General features: G+C 43.3%; 1 protein-coding gene across 1 annotated transcript; it reads right to left on the reverse strand.

The window, feature by feature from the left end:
• Positions 1-9,206: 9,206 nt before the first annotated feature.
• LOC131912561 (speckle-type POZ protein-like) lies at positions 9,207-10,854 on the reverse strand. Its single transcript, XM_059264866.1, has 2 exons — positions 10,784-10,854; positions 9,207-10,385 (listed from the first exon to the last, which is right to left on the reverse strand). Exon 2 carries the CDS (start codon positions 10,314-10,316, stop codon positions 9,234-9,236), a length of 1,083 nt encoding a protein of 360 aa, XP_059120849.1. The 5' UTR covers positions 10,317-10,385; positions 10,784-10,854; the 3' UTR covers positions 9,207-9,233.
• Between the last annotated feature and the right edge of the window lie 11,567 nt (positions 10,855-22,421).

The following is a 22,421-nucleotide window of genomic DNA, read 5'->3' on the forward strand; positions in this document are numbered from 1 at the left end:
AATGTGATCTGTAAAATGTTCTCCACATCTATCATCCCTCCCCAGTTCATCATAATAAGCAGGACTCACTAAGCCTAGGCGACAGGAAATTCAGTGATTCATTCTGAGCCTAGCTCTCCTGCAAGTCTGGCTCCAATGCTGCTCATCACTCAGTACAGGTTAAATCAATGAATTGGTTTTCAGGACTAAATTTTTGTTTCCTCATAGGAACTTTGGCAGGTGAAAACTAGTTACATCAGTGAATATTCTCTATGTAGGTTTGAGGTCAGATTGGCAGGTACTGATTCCCTCAAATGTGTGATTTGAAATGAAGCTAGGCAAACCCTGCCAGACCCCTTATTTGCAAACTAAATACTTTACATTGCCAGTACAGAGCTCCCATAAGGAAGAAAGGATGGAGGGAGAGAACACAGAAGAAACAACTAGAATTGGAAGAAATATAAGTGGAGATATGGAAACCTAGTGTAGTAGAAACTTCATGTAACCTTTGAAGGTGACATTAGTAAGGACTCCTAGTAATGTAGAGTAAAGAGCCTGAACCAGCCATCTTTGGTAACCAGGAAAGGCTTCCAGTGGTGAAACTTGGACACAAACACATCAACAAAACCTTGAGACTGCAACCTGCCCCCAAGCATTCCTGAGACAGTTTTGGCCCAGAGATTGTGGATATCACAAATCAACGACTTGTGTATCTTGAGAGCCAAGCCAAGAAAGGTAGCTGATGCCCAACATTGTGTGGATGGTCAGGAACCAGAAGCTGGTTAGCACAGAGACCTAGGTGGAACAAAATTAGACATTGCCAAAAAAAGTCAATGAAATGTTACCCAATAATATTCTGTTATACTCAGAGATTGGTACCTAGCCCAATCGTTATCTGTTAAGCTTCCCCAGCACCTGATGAGAACAGATACTGACATACATTACCAAACATTTGGCAGAGCTTAGGGAACCCCAAGGAAAAGGGGAAGGAAGGATTGAGGGTCCAGAGGGGCCAAGATTACCAGGAGAACACAGCCCACAAGATCAAATAAGCGGGGCTCATAGGAGCTCACAGAGGTTGAAGAGGCAATCCATACAGCCTGCAGGTGTCTGTACTATGTCCTCTGTGGTTGTTTATCTTTGGGAGTTTTGTGGGATTCATAAGAGTGTGAGCATGGTGTGCCTCTGACTCTGTTGCCTGCTCTTGGGAAACTTTTCTTCCTTCTTGATTGTCTCCTCCAGCTTGATATGAAGATGGTTGTGCTGAGTTTGGTTGATATCTCCAGAAGGCCTGCTCATTTCTGAAGAGAAATGGAGCAGTAGTACATCTGAGAAAAGTGAGGTGTTTTGAGTTCAGGGTATAGTGATTGAGAAGAATAAATAAAAAGAAGAAAGGAAAAATGCAGAAAAATTGGAGAGAAAGATATTTGAGGAAAAAATACTTGGACTGATCTTCAAAAGAGCAAAGAATGTGAAGATCAATGTGTCCCACATAAATGCCCATCAAAAGGTGACTTCAACAGAGGATGAGTTCAATAAGCAATAGCTAAGATGATCTGTTCTCTGGACAGTCAGCCTCTTTCTTGAGCCATACTTTTTATTGCCCAATGGGCCCATGATCACAATAGCCATGCTGAGATGGGGGATATTTATGTGATCAACCACATTGACATCCTCTCATCAAGACTCACCTGGTTACAGCTGCTGCTGAATACCAGATCTGCCCACAGTAGAGATAAACACAGAGCCCCAGATATGTCACCTTTTTCCCAGGCTGACCAGCCAACCCCATTCTTGACAGCATAATGACATTGGATCTCTTCTTCTATGGAATGGATAACACTTTGTCCTTACTGGAGTAGATACATTTTCTAGGTATAGATTTTCCTTTCCCACATGTAATGATTTTACAAAAAACTACCACACGAGGACTAAAAGACTGCTTCGTCAACCATCATGGTATTCCACACAGTATGAATTCTGACCAAGGAACTAAATTCACAGACAGAGAGGTAAAGCTGTGGCCCACAAACATGGAATCCACTGGTCTTATCATGTTCAGGAATTTCCTCAATGAGCTGGCATGATAGAAGATGGAATGGCCTTGGAAGACACAGTCACAGAGCCAATGAGGTAGCATCAGCCTAGAGGACTGGGATAGAATTCTCCACAGTATATCCTTTGAACCAGTGACCAATAACGGTATGGATTCTCCATGGCCATGATCCATGGATACAGGCATTAAGTGGTAGAAAATGGAATAGTTCCACTCACTGTCACCCCTAGTCACCTCCTGGAAAAATATTTGCTGCCTGTTCCCATAACCTTAAGTTCTGTTGGCCTGGAAGTTTTGGTTCCAGGGTGATGGTGTGGAGGCAGTGCTCCTGACTGGAGCCACACCAAACATTCCATTGAACTGGAAGCTCAGACTTCTCTCAGGCCTCTTCCGGCTTCTGGTATCCTTAAGCCAACAAGTTAAGAAAGACATAAGAGTTGTAGGAGAGGTGATTGATCAAGATTATCAAGGGGAAATTGGATTGTTGCTTCACAATGGAGGTAAGGAAGATAATGGTCTGTTGGGCATTTTGATGTCTAATTTCTTGAGTTCCTTATATATTCTGGATATCAGTCCTCTGTCAGATGTGGGATTGGTGAATATCTTTTCCCATTCTGTAGGCTGTCGCTTTGCTTTGTTGACCGTATCCTTTGCCCTACAAAAGCTTCTCAGTTTCAAGAGGTCCCATTGATTGATTGTTTCTCTCAGTGTCTGTGCTACTGGTGTTCTATTTAGAAAGTGGTCTCCTATGCCAATGCATTCAAGACTACTTCCTACTTTCTCTTCTAGCAGGTTCAGAGTAGCTGGATTTATGTTGAGGTCCTTGATCCACTTGGACTTAAGTTTTGTGCACGGTGATAGATATGGATCTATTTGCAGCCTTCTACATGTTGATATCCAGTTTTGCCAGCACCATTTGTTGAAGATGCTTTCTTTTTTCCATTGTGCACTTTTGGCTTCTTTGTCAAAAATTATTTGTTCATAGGTGTGCGGATTAATGTCAGGGTCTTCAATTCGATTCCATTGGTCCACATGTCGGTTTTTATGCCAGTACCAAGCTGTTTTTATTACTGTAGGTCTATAGTACAGCTTGAAGTCAGGGATCCTGGATGACTGGACTGCTACTCACATCACCAGGCAGGCTACCTGGAAAACAGGACCCCAAGAAAGACACAGGGATCGCCCAATGACAGAGAAATGGAATGAGATCTACATGAACAGCCTGGACATGAGTGGGGGTAGTGAAGGGCGAGGGTCGAGGGAAAGAGAGCTTGGGTGAGTGGGAGATCCCAGCTGGATCAACAACAGAGAGGGAGAACAAGGAATAGGAGACCATGGTAAATGAAGACCACATGAGAATAGGAAGAAACAAAGTGCTAGAGAGGCCCACAGAAATCCACAAAGATACCCTCACAACAGACTGCTGGCAATGGTCGAGACAGTCCGAAATTACCTACTCTGGTGATGGGATGGCCAAACACCCTAATTGTCATGCTAGAAACCTCATCCAACTACTGAGGGATCTGGATGCAGAGATCCATGACTAGGCCCCAGGTGGATCTCTGGGAGTCCAATTAGCGAGAATGAGGAGGGTTTATATGAGCGAGAATTGTTGAGACCAAGGTCGGATAAAGCACAGAGACAAATAGCCAAATGAATGGAAACACATGAACTATGAGCCAATGGCTGAGGGGTCACCAACTGGATCAGGCCCTCTGAGTGGGTGAGACAGTTGATTGGCCTGATCTGTTTGGGAGGCATCCAGGCAGTGGCACCGGGTCCTGTGCTCATTGCATGAGTCGGCTGTTTGAAACCTGGGGCCTATGCAGGGTCCCTTGGCTTGGCCTGGGAGGAGGGGAGTGGACCTACCTGGACTGAGTCCACCAGGTTGATCTCAGTCTGTGGGGAAGGCTTTGCCCTGGAGGAGATGGGAATGGGGGGCGGGCTGGGGGGAAGGTGAGGGGGGCGTGAGGGGGGAGAACAAGGGAATCTGTGCCTGTATGTAGAACTTAATTGTATTGCAAAATAAAAATTAAAAAAAAAAGAAAGATAATGGTTATTGAGCAGGAAATCCTTTGGGACTACACTTGATGCCACCTTGTTCTATAATTGAAGACAATGGCAGACTGCAACATCTTAATACAGGCAGATAACGTGGCAGAGACACACCAGTATGAACACACAGGTCACACCTCCATGAAAAGAGCCAAGGGTGGGTAGTGTCATTCCTACTGAGCAAGAATAAATTGCATCTGCTCAAAATTCAGTCAAATTAGGTAAGCTTTAATTTCTGCAATAGGATTCCTCCCTAAACCCAGGTTTGAGAAAGTAGCAAGTAACATAAGAGAATTGAGATTTTCCTAAGCCAAAAAATTCAAGGCAAAGCACTTCCAAGGTTTGTGGGTTCCAGGGAAATTTTGGCGATGTAGGAACTTGGCAGAACATCTTACCTTCTGAGGTAGAGATCAGGGTATAGGGTGTGGAACATGTCAAATTCCAAAAACTTAAGTTTTACAGTAAATAGAAACAAACTACTTTTGACCCTGTAAAAAGATGGTTTCTGATCTTAATATGGAGACAAGCTGGTCCACCAGTAGAAGAGGAAATTAATTACAAATACAGCGTAAGTGTTTGTGAACAGTTTCAGAGAGGAGGATTATAGCTGGCACGAATGATTCTGTTGTGCTCTGTTAAGAATGTTTTCATACATGTATTTGTGATTTTATTCAATTTCTTTATCATGTGATATAACACCCAAAAAGAGAGGGCCAATAGTTTTCATATTTAAGATTATGATAATTAAAGAATGTCCCTCAAGGGACATCACCACCTATCCTAAGTTAATAAGGCATTGGTGGTTTTACAGGGGACAGTTATATATTGTGGGGTGAGAATATATGCAATTGTACATGGATAATAAATTATATTTATGTGTAATTATGAGCTGGTTATTGTTTTCATTTGGAAATTAAGACAAGGAAGAGAAATTTTATTTTATTTTTGCTCTTTTCATGCTTGATTGCCTTTACTGGCATTAGAGACTGCTTCTTTGTAGTTCCAGTATCTACTGAAGACCAGATGATACATCCAGCCTGGTAGACCAAGCATATTGTATGTTCTTGGAATTTCTGTTCATAGCCAGCCATTGTTGGATTAGCCGGGCCACAGCATGTATGTCATTCTAATAATTACACTATAGTATGTAGTGTAATTATTACATATATAGTAATATATAGGTAGTTATATATAACTATATACATATTTGTTTGTAGTCCCATTCCTTCTGTCTGTTCAGGTATATCAATGTGTAGAGGCCACCTCTGGTGTTCATTATAGTGTCTCCTTCTCTGGCCTCTCAGTGTCTCTCTGTCTCCCTCTAATTATTTCTCAGTCTTATTCTTTCTCTCTGACTCTGTCTTTCCATCTCTTTCTCTATCTGTGCCTCTCAAAGTGTCTGTCTATCTTTTTCTCTTATTCTCTCTCTCAATTTTTCTGTCTCTTTCTTCCCATCCCTCTGTCTCTATCTCTCTGTGTGTCTCTCTATGTATCCCCAAGTCACCTGTGTGTGTTCTTTTGCCTGCATCTGTTTCTAACACTGTTATTTCCCTCATGGCCTATTGGATTGAGGACATCAGAAGCTCAAAGTGGCTTGGGATGTGGACAAATTTATAAACAGTTGACCAACTTTTTTAATACTAAAATAATGATAATTAAACAAATATGTATATTGATGTTACATACAACCAATCAACATTAATCCTCTCATTGTAATTGTTCCATTTTCAGCTGCCTAATGTTTCATCAAACAAAGAATAATTTCTTTCCATTGTAAAGATATTTCCCATTTTTTAATGTTGGAGAATTTTTTCTCTTTTAAGTAGTTTCTCCCTTTAAGATTTATGATATCTTAATTGACTTACCAAGTCTGCATAGAACAGTAGAAGTCCAAGGAAATTTCAAAACAGCTACCTAGCATGGTTGCAGTCTGAGATGGGAATCCAGACAGAGAGACAGAGACAGAGAGATGAGGAGAGAGAGAGAGAGAGAGAGAGAGAGAGAGAGAGAGAGAGAGAGAGAGAGAGAGAGAGAGAGAGGGAGAGAGAGAGCCTACACCCTATTAGGAGATGAGAAAAAAGCTAAAAGCTCAAGTTCAGCCACGTGCTCCTGCTTGAGCCATTTGTAGCTCCGGCTCCTCTAAGCTCCGGACACGTGAGTTGGAGATCTGGCTGCAAGTAGCTCCAGCTGCGTGTAGCTGGACTGCTTGTAACTAAGGTCAAGTACAGCACTGACTGTGTGCAGCCGGACCGCTTGTAGCTCTGGCTGGGCCTGGGGCCTGTAAACTCTGGCCTAGCTGGTGCCTATAAACCCTGGCCTGTAAGGCCACTAACAGTTTTTTAATGAGTTCTTGCCATGTGGGCACCAAATGTAGAGGAATTTCTAAACAATCTTATTAAATAAGAAACACAGAGCCAAATACAGAGGTAATAGCCAAAGAGATCATAGAAATAGCGAATAGCCATGACTAGCCTTAAAAAATCACCATGCAGTAGCTTCCACAGAGAGAGAGCTTCTTCCCATCTAACCTGTGTTTTTATTGCCTCTCTGTTATACCTTCTCATTGGCTCTAAGCCCAGCCACATGACTTCCTCTTCACTGCCTGTCTATGCAAACCTCCAGTCTCTATGGTTGGTACTGGGATTAAAGGCATGCATCACCATGCTTGGCTGTGTCCTTGACCACACAGAGACTCTCCCTGGCATGTGACTGGATTAAGGGCATGTGCTACCAACACCTGACTTCTGTTCATGGCTCATTATCTGACCTTGCTTTGTGACCTCTGATCTCCAGGCAAACATTACTTATTAGCATACAAATAAAATCATATTTCAGCACAATTAAAATGTCACCACATTGGGAGAAGTCTGAGCTTCCAGTCCAATGAACTGTTTGTTTTGGCTCCAGTCAGGAGCACTGCCCCACACTACCAAACACACTGGAATCAAAATATCCAAGCAAAAAAAACTTAAGGTCATGAAAACCGAAAGCAAATTTTTTCTCAAGAGGTCACTAGGGGTGATACTGAGTGGTACTATTCCCTTTTCTAACTTTGGTGCCTGGACCCATGGATCTGGACTATGGAGAAACCTGCCTCCTGGCAAATCCTATCCCAGCTCTCCAGGTTGCTGCCACTTCAATGGCTCCATAACTGTGTCTTCAAAACATCATGAGAGCTGCTTCAGGGTACTGATGAACCTGTTACAAGCAGCGGATCCCATGATTGTGGGCCACAGTTACACCTACATGTCTGTGAATTTAGAAACTAGGCAGAAGCCACACTGTGTGGAAAGACCATGATGGAATTCTGTTAGTCCTGATGCAGTAGGTTTGGTTAAATCACTGCAGGTAGGAAATGCAAATCTATAACTAGAATAAGTGTCTACTTCAAAAAGGACGAAGTGTTGTCCATTCCACAGAGGAAGAGGTCCAATGCAGTCATCCTGTCATGACGTTGTTGTTGGTCAGCCTGTGGAATGGTGACATCTCTGGGTCTATGTGTTGGTCTTTGCTGTTGGCAGATCTGGCATTCAGCAGTACCTGTAACCAGGTCAGTCTTGATGAGTCTATATCCATGTTGTTGATTTCATGCATAACCCCCATCTCAGCTGCAATGGCTACTGTGATCATGGGCCCATGGGGCAATACCAAGGATAATTTGGGAAAGATGGGAAAGAGTCGGAACGTGCATGGAATGGGTCATCCTATCTACTAGATTATTGAACTCTTCCTCTCCTGAATGCACCTTTCATGGGCATTTACAGGGGACAAAAGGATCTATACGTTCTTTGCTCCTTTACAGATCTGTCCAAATACTTCTTCCCCAAATGTCTTTTCAATTTTACTTTATTTCCTTATTTGTTTTTATGTTTTCTTCTCTCATTCAATCCCATCTGGCCATAGTCTCCCCTCCTTCCACTCCACAGAGATGTACTACTCCTCTGTTTCCCTACAGAAAAGCAAAGGTCTCCTGGGGTTATCACCTGGACACAACATACAAAGATGTAATAACAGTAGGCACAAACACTCATATCAAGGCTACAGAATCCAACCCAGAAAGAAGAAAATGTTCCCAAGATCAGACAAATACATCAAAGACTCCTCATACCCCCTTCTTAGGAGTCCCACTAACCACTGAGCTAAAAAAAAAAAAAAACACAGCATGTATGCGGAGGACTTAATACAGAATCATGAAGGCTCTGTGATTGCCTCTTAAGACTCTGGGAGCCCCAATGAGCTCTATTTAGATGAATTTGTGGGCTCTGTTCACCTGATGTCTTTGATCCCTCCTATGATCCTGCCTTCCTCTGTTCCTTGAGATTCCCTAATGTTTGGCTGTGGATCTCATTATCTGCTCCCATCAGCTGCTGGAGAAAACCTAAGTGATGGCGGTTGAGCTAGGCACCAATCTATGAATGTAACAGATCTTCATTAGGTATTTTCTCATTGGCTTTTGTGTGTGTGTTTGGCAGTAAGACCCTGCACAAACTTTCACAGCTGAGCAGAGCTGGATGGACTAAAATGGGCTTCTTCAAACAGAAACACCACAGGAATCCACAAACTGATTTTAAAACTTTTATTCATTTTATATTTCATTTGGGTAAGGTATTGTCTACATAGATGGAAAACCCCATGGAGACAAGAGGAGGACCAAACAAGGGTCCTCTGCAAAGGCAAAAACAGCTTTTGTCAACTGAGTCATCTCTCCTGTCCCACACACTGAGTTAGGAGAAAAATGTCTTCATTCTCTTATCCTTCTCTTGTAATAAAATATTCACGTTTATTTTCTCTTTTCTGAGTCCTTGACTGTATGTTCTGCTCAGTCCAATCCAGACAGGTTTCTCCAAAGAATCGCTATTGTAACATGCTTGGGGCCAGCAACTAATATGAACTCCAGTTTCCAACTCTTTGGACAAAATTCAAACCAGTACAGTTACAGGGTAGAGTATAACAGCTCAGCTCTTCACCTCCTTTAACCTGACAACCACCTGATTTACAGCTGTATTATAGCCTGAGCTACCATGCTGTCTTTCCCCAAATTCACTGGAAATGCTCCACACATCCTATACTCTACCCAGTGTCATTGGTAACAACATTGGCTGCTGCTTCTGGGAGACAAGTGTAGGTCACAGCTGACCAGGTCCTAGGATTGCTTCAAGCGTTTGAAAGGGGGCTCCAAGAGAGGGAGATGAGCTGAAGCAAGGGAACGGTATGCTTCAGCCACTAAATGGGGATATGAGCCCACCATTGCCTTCCAGCCTGAGGTCTCACAGACCTCAGAAGCATGAGCTGTAATGAAATCCAGTGCCTGGGTTTTCAGCTGCTCTGAACTGCGGAGGTCAGCCAGGACAAGAGTATGGGCAGCATTCTCCACAGAGAGGTCTCTGCAGAGGGCATCCTCACACATGACCTTCAAACGCTCCAGGCCATACTTGTCAGCAGCTGCCATTAGAGCAGCTGCCATGCTGTCCAGGTCTGGTGTTTTTCCGGTATAAATGAAGTCCATCATTGCCTTGAAGACTTGTGGCTCCAGGTCAGGGATCTCAAAGCGCTTCTTTCTGCTCTCCTCCATGTCATGTTGAAACATGGCTCTGAAAACTGGAGAGCGAGCTGCTAAGATGGCCTTGTGAGCTTGGAATTCCTGCCCAGCTACCACCAGGCAGCAGTCTGTGAATCGGGAATTCTCCCACAGGTCTCCTATCTCATCAGCCAATGTGCATCTGGGAACCTGGATCCTTGGCTTCCTGTTCTGGTCAGAGATGTGCAAAGAGACCTGGACCATGCTCACCTTGCAGACAAGGGTAAGCTGGTCATCTGAGAGAAGACTAGGCTCATGGGACAGGAGGAAATCTCGAAGGATGTACTTTTTGAATCCCCAGTCGCAGCCTGGCATGAACTTAAAGGCTCTTGGGCTCCTCATGGTTTGCATTTTCTCTCCTTTGGCGCTTAGGATCCAGAACTGAAACTTTGCCCAAACATGACTCTTTAGACAGCTGAGCAAAACGAGGTTAACTGACAGGTAATCTGCACTTACTTCATCGACTCCCTTTGGGTATACTGTCAAACACCATTTGTCATTGGCTCCTGTTGAGAAAGTTGGGCTTCTAATGCTTTCTGTTATTTCCTCCAGAATAAATCGGAAGTTGCTGATGGTCCACATGTAGGAGAAATTCTGAAGGCTGATTTGAGTGTGGTCCCATCTCTGGGCTGTCCCATCTCCTGCCATTTCTCCTGCAGGTAATTTGAAGGTTAAACTGGATCCAATATGAAGAACTAGCAATTGTTTTCTCTTCACCTTGTGAGACAAAATAATAGACATGAATTACATTTTAGTTTTTGTTTCTCCTCTATTCCCTCTTTTATGAGGCTGGATACTTGGATCTCTGAAATTTCCTATCCAGGTTTCAATACTAGTTTCAGAGTAGACAGTTTTACATCACTCCATTTTTGTCTAGATTGAATCTTAGGTCTTCAGGTAACTAGTTTTGAAAATTAAATACACTGTTGAATATTTTGGAAAATTTTATACACTCATACAAAAATATTGTACTGTTGTTCTCTAGAGCAACAGATCATATACAAGAAATTTCTCTGAATGAGGGAAAGAGTTTTATTAGAATGACTTAGGGCTGCAGTCCTGCTAATCTCCCATTGGCTAGCTATGAAGGGAAAGTCCAATATTTCAGTACTTACTCAGTCCAGGATGTTGGATGTGTCCACTGGTCTTCAGAATATGCTGGATTTCCAAATATTCTCTATTGCCAGGGAAGGGAAGGGCTTGTTGCAAGGTGAGGGCAAGCAGGCAAATAGCGAGAGCTTCCTGCTTTCATGTCCTTTTATAGGCTTCCTGCAGAAGGTGTGGCCCAATTTAGGGTGTGGCTTCTAGCCTCAAGATCTGGATTAAAGGTGTGTGTGTCTTCAGGCCCTGAGATCCGGATTAAACATCTCTGTCTTTTTACCTCCAAAGTGTGTATTGGAAGTGGATCTCCTCACTTCACCTGAAGCAAAACACTTCTCACTGTTGTGACCTCCATTTTAGAGTTTTAGTTAATTCCATGTCTTGTTAAGTTGGGAACCAAGAATAACCACCACATGTGTATTTTGCTTATTGTGGTTTATCTTAAATAAAATAGAGAAGGTATCCATTCCTACAAAGCTGTTATTCATTCTTCTCAGTGTTTTACACCAAATCCACCCTCTAACATGATCTGGGAAGAGGTGTCTTCCTTTCTGATTCAGGGGTCTCAGTGTTCACAACGTGGAGATCAGGATGGAAGTATTCATACATGGTGGGCAAGAAGCAGAGCTGGGCAGGAACCTCTGAAAGTGCCCGTCTTCTTTCCATCCAGACTCACAATCCCCGGCATAACTCCACCAACTTTCATTGGTGGTCTTGCCCTTTCCATCCCCCAGAAAATCCTCCTTGGAAACACTCTTCCAGATCCTGTGGTGATATTGTGCTCCCCAATATATTGAGCACCCTAATAAACTCATCTGGAGTCAGAAAACAGAACAGCCACTAGACATATAGACCAGAAAATCGTGGCACACACACCTTTATTCCTAGCATTTGGAATGCAGAGATCCAGTTGGATCTCTGTGAGTTCAAAGCCACACTGGAAACAGCCAGGCATGAGGACACAAGCCTTTAATCCCAGGAAGTGATAGCAGGAAGCAGAAAGGTATATAAGGCATAAGGATCAGGAACTAGAGCCTGGTTAAGCTTTTAGACTTTTGATCAGCAGTTCAGCTGAGATCCATTCGTGTGGACACAGAGGCTTCCAGTGTGAGGAAACATGATCAGTTGAGCAATTGGCAAGATGAGGTTAGCTTTGGCTGGTTCTGTTTCTCTGATCTTTCAGCATTCACCTCAATACCTGGCTTTGGGTTTGTTTTTATTAATAAGACATTTTAAGATTCATGTTACAAGATCCAGTTAAGGGTATGCTATGAGAAGATCCTAAGTGCTTCTCAGTTCCATCATGCTGACTGCCAAGATTCAGCTTCTCAATATCTCATAATTTTCATCCTTCATTGGTGAGTTCTGTCCTCTTTAAACTTTGAACTTGCATGCTTACACTCCTGGGCCTTAAAAGTGAGATAGTATTCAGGTTTCCAAAACGTGCAGAATATATTCAACAGTTACCAAAGATTGGATATAAGAGACAGTTCCTGTTCATATGTGATCTGTAAAATGCCCCCACCTTCATCACCTCTCTCCAGTTCATCATGTCTGCAGGGACTCACTAAACCTAGAGGACATGACAATACCTTCAGTGATTCAATCCACTCAGCAATTCCCAGGCTACCTCTCCTGAAATTCTGTCACTAATGCTGCTCATCCCTCAATCCAGGATAAATCAATCAACTGGTTTTGATCTCTGAAAGTTTGGTAGGCGGCTAACTAGTAGCCTCAGTGACTCTTCTTTATGTGTTTAGGTTCAGGGGAGCAGGGTAAGAGCAATCTCACATAAGGGAACAGACTCCTGTCAGGGGCTCAATATAGAACTGTTCATATAGTCTCTCATTCCAGGAATTGGACAGGTGGATCTTTTATTTCAGGTCGGTGGTTCTCTGGAGGACCTGACCCAGAAAAAAGGATTCAGGTCCCCAGCAGGAGAAGGCACAAGTCTTATGCAGCAGGGTGTCCACACAACAGAGAAAGCCAACGGTCAATACAGCAAAACAAAACTGACATAGAAACAAAACACAGAAAGTTTTGGAGATGAAGAGAGAGAGAGAGAGAGAGAGAGAGAGAGAGAGAGAGAGAGAGAGAGAGAGAGAGAGAGAGAGAGAAGAGAAGAGACTGCTTTAACGTGGATTTAAGCCAATAGAAAGTCTTTATTCAGCTGGCAGCCACATGACATTCTGGTGCAGTAAATAGTCATTCTTAGAGTGAAGTTTTAAGCACAAAACCCATATTCTGGGTTCACCAACTTCAGTTAACAAGAACAATTAGCCAGAAGGGGCACTACAGAAGCCAAAATGTTACTGTATTTCAAGCAAGGTTTGAACATTTAGAGGTATTCCTAGAGCTGTGGACTTAGGTGGATTAAGCCTTCCTTTTCGTTGTTGCAGGGGATTGCTGGTTTTTTCCAGAAATGCTGGGTTTTACACCATGCATAGTACTTCTGTCATGGAGACCGCTGTACTTAGGTGTGAGGCCCCGGTAATGTCTGGGCCCTGTTACACAGGTGGGTCTGTGCACCATGAGCATATGGTGCCCTCAGAGGTCAAAAGAGGCTGTTGGATCCCCTGAATAAGTGTAAACTGGAGTTACCAATTGTGGTCAGACACCCTATGAACGCAGTAAATTGGATGCCAGTCTTCTGGAAAGGTATCCAGCAACTTTTACTGCTGAACCATTACTCCATCCCATCCCAGTTACTTTCTTAAGGAGGACAGAATAGCAATAAAATACTAGTTCATTCTCTAAAGCTTTAGCATCTGAAATGTTTTAGCAGGAATTCAAGAGGTAATCATGATTTCATTTCTGCATCTTTCTTTCATTTTTGATAGCTTTCCACTCTGCATGTCTGGCTCTCTTAAAAGTTACTGTATGGACCAAGTTAGCCTCAGACTGGCAGAGTTGAGTCAGTCTCTGCCTTCAGACTACTCTGATCAATGCCATAGACTATCACATCATGCCTGGTTCATGAATTTCTATTTAATCACAGCAACCACAGTGTTAGTCTTAAACAAATGATATTGAAAGGTTGCTTTTAACATTAATTTAATGAACAGCAAGACTTTTTATTCATCTCAATATTAATTAATTTGACTCAAATATTTTGAGTCAAATTAAATCAGCTTTATTTCCTGCCATAATAGATTTTCTCCTTAATCCTTGGAATGAGAGATAAGCCAGGAACATAGCAAAAGTGAGGTTTTTTGAACTCCAAAAATGCAAGGCTAAGGGTTTTCTGAGGGTTGGGGAGAGTGTTCCAGAGGAGTTCAGGTGAATTAGGATCTTGGCTGAATTTTTTCGCCAGGAGCCAATGAAAGAACTGGACTGTTGGTTATTTTGATGTCTAATTTCTTGAGTTCTTTATATATTCTGGATATCAGCCTCTGTCAGATGTGGGGTTGGTGAAGATCTTTTCCCATTTTGTAGGCTGTCATTTTGTCTTGTTGTTCATGTTCTTTGCCCTACAAAAGCTTCTCAGTTTCAAGAGGTCTCATTGGTTAATTGTTTCTCTCAGTGTCTGTGCTACTGGTGTTTTATTTAGGAAGTGTTCTCAAATGCCAGTGTGTTCAAAGCTACTTCCTACTTTCTCTTCTGTCAGGTTCAGAGTAACTAGATTTATGTTGTGGTCTTTGATCCACTAGACTTAAGTTTTGTACACTGTGACAGATATGGATCTATTTGCAGTCTTCTACATGTTGATATCCAGTTGTGCCAGCACCATTTCTTGAAGTTGCTTTCTTTTTTCCACTGTACAGTTTTGGCTTCTTTGTCAGAAATCATACATTCATAGGTGTGTGGATTAATGTCAGGGTCTTCAATTCGATTCCATTGGTCCACATGTTGGTTTTTATGCTCGTATCAAGCTGTTTTTATTACTGTAGCTGTGTAGTAGAGCTTGAAGTCAGGGATCATGATGCCTCCCTAAGGTGTTTTATTGTACAGGATTCTTTTGGCTATCCTGGGTTTTTTTGTTTTTCCATATGAAGTTGAGTATTGTTCTTTCCAGGTCTGTGAAGAATTGTGTTGGGATTTTGATGAGGATTGTATTGAATCTGTAGATTGCTTTTGGTAAGATTGCCATTTTCACTATGTTAATCCTACCTATTCATCAGCATGGGAGATCTTTCCATTTTCTGACATCTGCTTCAATTTCTTTCTTCAGGGACTTAAAGCTCTTGTCATACCGGTCCTTCACTTGCTTAGAGTTACCCCCAAGGTATTTTATATCATTTGTGACTATTGTAAAGGGTGATGTATCTCTGATTTCGGGGGAAAGAGAGCTTAGAGAAGCAGGATGTCCCAGCTGGATCAGGAACAGAGTGGGAGAACAAGGAAAGAGATACCACGGTAAATGTTGCATTTTGTCAAAGGCCTTTTCAGTATCTAGTGAGATGATCATGTATTTTTTTCTTTTAGTTTGTTTATATGTTGTATTACATTGACAGACTTTCATATGGTGAACCACTCTTGCATCCCTGGAATGAAGCCTACTTGATCATGGTGGATAATTGTTTTGATGTGTTCATGGAGTCTGTTTGCCAATATTTTTTGAGTATTTTTGCATCAATGTTCATAAGGGAGATTGGTCTGTAGTTCTCTTTCTTTGTGGCATCTTTGTTTGGCTTGGGAATCAGGGTAATTATAGCCTTGTAGAAAGAGTTTGGTAATGTTCCTTCTGTTTCTATTGTGTTGAACAATTTAAAGAGTATTGGTATTATCTCTTCTTTGAAGATCTGGTAGAAGTTTGCGCTGAAACCATCTGGTCCTGGACTTTGGTTGCTGTTGTTGTTGTCGTTATTGTTATTGTTGCTGTTGTTGGGAGACTTTTAATGACTGTTTCTATTCCCTTAGGGGTTATTGGTCTATTTAAATAGTTTATCTGATTTGCATTTCCCTGATGGTAAGGGATGTTGAGCAATTCCTTCAATGTCTTTCAGGCATTTGAGCTTCCTCTGTTGAGAATTCTCTATTTAGTTCTATAGCCCATTTCTTAATTGGATTGTTGGGCAATTTGATGTTTAATTTCTTTAGTTCTTTATATATTCTGGATATCAGCTCTCTGTCAGATGTGGGGTTGGTGAAGACCTTTTTCCATTCTGTAGGCTGTCATTTTGTCTTGTGACCGTATCCTTTGCTCTACAAAAGCTTCTCGGTTTCGAGAGGTCCCATTGATTGATTGTTTCTCTCAGTGTCTGTGCTACTGGTGCTATATTTAGGAAGTGATCTCCTATGCCAATGAGTTCAAGACTACTTCCTACTTTCTCCTCTATCAGGTTCAGAGTAACTGGATTTATGTTGAGGTCTTTGATCCACTTGGACTTAAGTTTTGTGCACGGTGTGGATCTATTTGCAGCCTTCTACACGTTGATGTACAGTTATGCCAGTACCATTTGTTGAAACAACTCTGAGATACCACCTTAAACCCGTCAGAATGGCTAAGATCAAAAACACTGAAGACAGCTTATGCTGGAGAGGATGTGGAACTAGGGGAACTCTCCTCCACTGATGGTGGAATGCAAGCTTATACAACCACTTTGGAAATCAATATGGCGCTATCTCAGAAAATTGGGAATCCATCTCCCCCAAGATCCAGCCATACAAGTCTTGGACATATACCCAAGGAATACTCAATCATACCACAAGGGCACTTGCTCAGCTATGTTCACATCAGCATTGTTTGTAATAGCCAGAACCTGGAAACAACCTAGCTGCCCTTCAACTGAAGAATGGATAAATAAAATGTGGTACATATACACAATGGAGTACTACTCAGCAGAGAAAAACAATGACATCATGAGGTTTGAAAGCAAATAGATGGATCTAGAAAAAATCATCCTGAGTAAGGTAACCCAGACTCAGAAAGACAAACATGGTATGTACTCACTCATAGGAGGATACTAGAGATAAAACAAAGATGACTAGACTGCTACTCACAACTCCAGGGAGGCTACCTAGAAAACAGGACCCTAAGAAAGACAAAGGGGATGGCCAAAGGACAGAGAAATGGAGGAGATCTACATGCACAACCTGGACGTGAATGTGGGTAATGAAGGGCAAGATTCGAGGGAAAGAGAGCTTTGAAGAACAGGAGAACCCAGCTGGATCAAGAACAGAGAGGGAGAACAAAAAAATAAGAGAACATGATAAATGAAGACCACAAGAGAATAGGAAGAAGCAAAGTGGTAGAGAGGTCCCCAGAAATCAACAAAGATACCTCCACTATAGACTACTGGCAATGGGTGAGAGAAAGCCCAAACTGACCTTCTCTGGTGATAGGATGGCCAAACATCCTAATTGTCGTGCGAGAAATCTCATCGAATGACTGAGGGAACCAGATGCAGAGATCCACGGCCAGGCCCCAGGTGGAGTTGCAGGAGTCCAATTGGCGAGAAAGAGGAGGGTTTGTATGAGAGAGAATTGTTGAGACCAAGACTGGAAAAAGCACAGGGACAAATAGCCAAACGAATGGAAACACATGAACTATGAACCAATAGCTGAGGAGCCCCCATGGAACTGGATGAGGCCCTCTGGATAAGTGAGTCAGTTGATTATCTTGAACTATTTAGGAGGCCCCAGGCAGTGGGACCAGGACCTGTCCTTAGTGTATGAGCTGGCTGTTTGGAACCTGGGGCTTATGCAGCAACACTTAGCTCAGCCTTGGAGGAGGGGACTGGACCTGCCTGTACTGAATCTACCAGGTTGAACCCAACCCCCAGGGGAGTCTTTGCCCTGGAGAAGATGGGAATGGGGTGTGGGGGGGATCCTATGTTTCTTTTTTATTTTTTAAAAAATTAACTTTACATATCAGCCACGGATTTTCCTGTCCTCCCTCCTCCTACCCACACCTGCCTTCCCTCGAATCTATTCCCCATTCCCGCCTCCTCCAAGGCAAGGACTCCCCTAGGGATTCAGTTCAGCCTGGTAGATTCAGTTGAGTCAGGTCCAGTCCACTCCTCCCTTCACCAAGCCTGAGCAAAGTGTCTCAGCATAGGCCCTAGGTTCCAAAAAGCCAACTCATGCACTAAGGACAGGTCCTGGTCCCACTGCCTGGGGGCCTCCTAAATAGTTCAATCTAATCAACTGTCTCACTTATCCAGAGGGCCTCATCCAGTTCCATGGGGGCTCCTCAGCTACTGGTTCATAGTTCATGTGTTTCCACTAGTTTGGCTATTTGTCCCTGTGCTCTTTCCAATCATGGTCTCAATATCTCTTGCTCATATAATCCCTCCACCCTCTCACCAATTGGACTCCTGGGGCTCCAACTGGGGCGTGGCCATGGATCTCTGCATCTGCTTCCATCAGACACTGGATGAGAGTTCTATCATGACAGCCAGGGTGTTCAGCCATCCGATCACTAGAGTAGGTCAATTTGGGCTTTCTCGCGACCATTGCCAGTAGTCTATAGTGGAGGTATCTTTGTGGATTTCTTGGGACCTCTCTAGCACTTTGGTTCTTCCTATTCACATGGGGTCTTCATTTATCATGGTATCTCTTTCCTTGTTCTCCCTCTCTGTTCCTGATCCAGCTGGGACCTCCTGCTCCCCTAAGGTCTCTTTCCCCCTACCCTTGCCCTTCATTATCCACCCCTCAAGTCCAGTGTGCTCATGTAGATCTCCTCCATTTCTCTGTCATTTGGCAATCCCTGTGTCTTTCTTAGGGTCCTCTTCACTAGGTAGCCTCCGTGGAGTTGTGAGTTGCAGTCTGGTCATCCTTTACTTTACATCTAGTATCTATCTATGAGTGAGTACGTACCATGTTTGTCTTTCTGAATCTGGGTTGCCTCACTCAGGATAATTTTTCCTAGATCCATCCATTTGCCTGCAAACCTCATGATGTCATTGTTTTTATTTGCTGATTAGTACACCACTGTGTATATGTACCACATTTTATTTATCCATTCTTCAGGTGAAGGGCATCTAGGTTGTTTCCAGGTCCTGGCTATTACAAACAATGGTGCTATGAACATAGCTGAGCATGTGTTCTTGTGGTATGATTGATTCTTTTTTAATTTTTATTTTTTTTCAATTTACATACCAACCACAGATTCCCCTCTCTTCCCTCCTCTTGCTCCCACTCCTCCCACCTTCTCTTCTTGCCCCCACCACTCATCTGCTCTTCCAACAGGGTAAGTTCTCCCATGGGCAGACAAGCTAAGCCTGGTACATTCAGTTGAGGTAAGACCAAGCCCATCCCCTGTGCATCAAGGGTGAGCAAAGTGTCTGTCCCTAGGTAATGTGATCCAGAAAGCCAGCTCATGCACCAGGGATAGATCCTGATCACACTGCCATGGGCCCCTCAAACAGACCCAGCTACACAACTGTCTCTGTATGCAGAGGTTCCAGTCTGGTCCCATGCAGGTTCTACAGCTGTAAGTCTAATGTTCATGAGTTCCTTTGAGCTTGGTTCAGTTGTCTCTGTAGATTTTCCCATCACGATCTTGACCCCCTTTACTCATATAATCCCTCTTCCTCCTCTTAAACAGGACTCCTGGAGCTCAGCCAGGTGCTTGGTTGTCATTCTCTGTATCTACTTCCATCAGTTACTGGACGAAGGCTCTGTGATAACTCTTGGGGTATTCACCAGAATTATTACCAGGGTAAGCCAGTTCAGGTACCATCACTACTATTGCTAGTAGCTAATCTGGGATTGTGGGTTAATGGAAATTTCCCTAGCACCAGGGGCCTATGACCTTTCTCTAACACCTTATAAGAGGTCAAGTACAATGGCAGGAAACACAGCCTCCTTTGGGTCATACAGCCCAAGGTCATGGGTGCAGCAAATACTGCTATATTTACCCATTTAGTCTAAATAAAAAGGTTCTAATCTTTTTTTTAAATTTTTATTTTGCAATACAATTCAGTTCTACATATCAGCCACGGATTCCCTTGTTCTCCCCCCTCCCGTCCCCCTCACCTTCCCCCCCAGCCCGCCCCCCATTCCCATCTCCTCTAGGGCAAAGCCTTCCCGGAGAACTGAGATCAACCTGGTAGACTCAGTCCAGGTAGGTCCAGTCCCCTCCTCCCAGGCCGAGCCAAGCGACCCTGCATAGGCCCCAGGTTTCAAACAGCTGACTCATGCAATGAGCACAGGACCTGGTCCCACTGCCTGGATGCCTCCCAAACAGATCAGGCCAATCAACTGTCTCACCCACTAAGAGGGCCTGATCCAGTTGGTGACCCCTCAGCCATTGGTTCATATTTCATGTGTTTCCGTTCGTTTGGCTATTTGTCCCTGTGCTTTATCCAACCTTGGTCTCAACAATTCTCGCTCATATAAACCCTCCTCATTCTCGCTAATTGGACTCCCAGAGATCCACCCGGGGCCTAGTCATGGATCTCTGCACCCAGATCCCTCAGTAGTTGGATGAGGTTTCTAGCACGACAATTAGGGTGGTTGGCCATCCCATCACCAGAGTAGGTCAGTTCGGACTGTCTCTCGACCATTGCCAGCAGTCTGTTGTGGGGGTATCTTTGTGGATTTCTGTGGGCCTCTCTAGCACTTTGCTTCTTCCTATTCTCATGTGGTCTTCATTTACCATGGTCTCCTATTCCTTGTTCTCCCTCTCTGTTGTTGATCCAGCTGGGATCTCCTGCTCCCCCAAGCTCTCTTTCCCTCGACCCTCGCCCTTCACTACCCCCACTCATGTCCAGGCTGTTCATGTAGATCTCATTCCATTTCTCTGTCATTGGGCGATCCCTGTGTCTTTCTTGGGGTCCTGTTTTCCAGGTAGCCTCCCTGGTGATATGAGTAGCAGTCCAGTCATCCTTGTTCCACATCTAGTATCCTGCTATTAGTGAGTACATACCATGTTTGTCTTTCTGAGTCTGGGTTACCTCACTCAGGATGATTTTTTCTAGATCCATCCATTTGTCTGCAAACCTTATGATGTCATTGTTTTTCTCTGCTGAGTAGTATTCCATTGTGTATATGTACCACATTTTGTTTATCCATTCTTCAGTTGAGGGGCATCTAGGTTGTTTCCATGTTCTGGCTTTTACAAATAATGCTGATATGAACATAGCTGAACAAATGCTCTTGTGGTGTGGTTGAGCATTCCTTGGGTATATGCCCAAGAGTGGTATAGCTGGATCTTGGGGGAGATGGATTCCCAATTTTCTAAGAAAGCTCCATATTGATTTCCAAAGTGGTTGTACAAGCTTACATTCCCACCATCAGTGGAGGAGAGTTCCCCTAGCTCCACATCCTCTCCAGCATAAGGTGTCCTCAGTGTTTTTTATCTTAGCCAAACCATATACTGTAGCACAAATCTTGAAAGTTCTTGTTAACAAAATCAAACCCTTAGCCAGGTATTAGAGTGAATGCTGGAAGATTAGAGAAGCAGAACAAGCCACAGCTTCCTCACATTGCCAATTCCTCAGCTGATCCTGTTCCCTCAGACTGGAAGCCTCTGAGTCCTCATCCAAACGGATCTCAGCTGAACTGCTACTCAAAAGCCTAAAAGCTTAACCAGCCCTAGTTCCTGGTCATCACACCTTATATACCTTTCTGCTTTCTGCCATCACTTCCTGCGATTCAAGGCTCACTTCCTAGGATTAAAGGCATGAGTCACCATGCCTGGCAGTTTCCAGTATGGCTTTAAACTCACAGAGATCTCTGCCTCCCAAGTGATAGGATTAAAGGCATTTGTGCCACCATTTTCTGGCCTTATATCTAGTAGCTGTTCTGTTCTCTGACTCCAGATATGTTTATTAAGGTACACAATATTTTGGGGAACACAATATCACCACAATATACAATAAGAATGATTATCAAGTATTGTTCAGGAAAAAGATAGGGTAATGACATAAACAAAAAATGGAAATACAACCAACACAAATAACATTAAACCAGAAAGGCATGCTAAATGTCCAAAACATGGGTAAATGGCACATTACTGAGGTTACTCTAATTGCTGTCCTGTCGTGAAGATTTTAACTCTAGTACTAATATGTTCTAGCTAAGATACAAGATGATTGCAACTGTAACTATCTAGTCTTCAGCTCCATCAAAGACCAGAGAAGGAATATAATAATACCAGAGAAAACTAAATATGCAAGCAAGCCATTTCCGAAATTCTTGTGAGAATAGACAGAGACAGCTGGCAGCCTGGACAGTCACCTAAAGTTTCTCAGTATCATTGGGGCAACCAATTTGTGGACAGACCTAGAATACCTGACAGACTATTTTCAGAAGCAGGAATTTTTGAAGACCATCTTACTCTGTCTTGGCAGAGTTCACTAGTCACTTTTTCTTGTTTTCCTTAACTTGTCAGTGGTCTTACCTTTTACAATATGGATGACAGGTAAAGAGCTCATACATTTTCTAGATCCATCCATTTGCTTGCAAATTTCATGATATCATTGTTTTTTACTGCTGAGGGCAAGGAGTGGGGGATGAGAACATAGGGAAATGGGAGGGTCAAGCTGGATCAGGGACAGAGTGGGAGGGCAGGGAGGAAGATACCATGATAGCTGAGGACATCATGGGAATAGGAAGAGGCAGGGTGCTGGGGAGGCTCTCAGGAATCCACAAGGTTGACCCCACCTTGGTCTGCTGGCAGCGGTCCAGAGGGGACCTGGATTGGTCTACTCTGGTGACCAGCCTAGCAAATAACCTAGCTGTTATCATAGAGCCTTTGTCTAG

The sequence above is a fragment of the Peromyscus eremicus genome, chromosome 6 (genome assembly GCF_949786415.1).
Source record: "Peromyscus eremicus chromosome 6, PerEre_H2_v1, whole genome shotgun sequence".
Lineage (NCBI taxonomy): Eukaryota > Metazoa > Chordata > Mammalia > Rodentia > Cricetidae > Peromyscus > Peromyscus eremicus.

What these genes read in the sequence shown, in the direction of transcription:
- LOC131912561 (XM_059264866.1), bottom strand. Translation starts at nt 10,316, where the DNA reads ATGGCAGGAGATGGGACAGCCCAGAGATGGGACCACACTCAAATCAGC.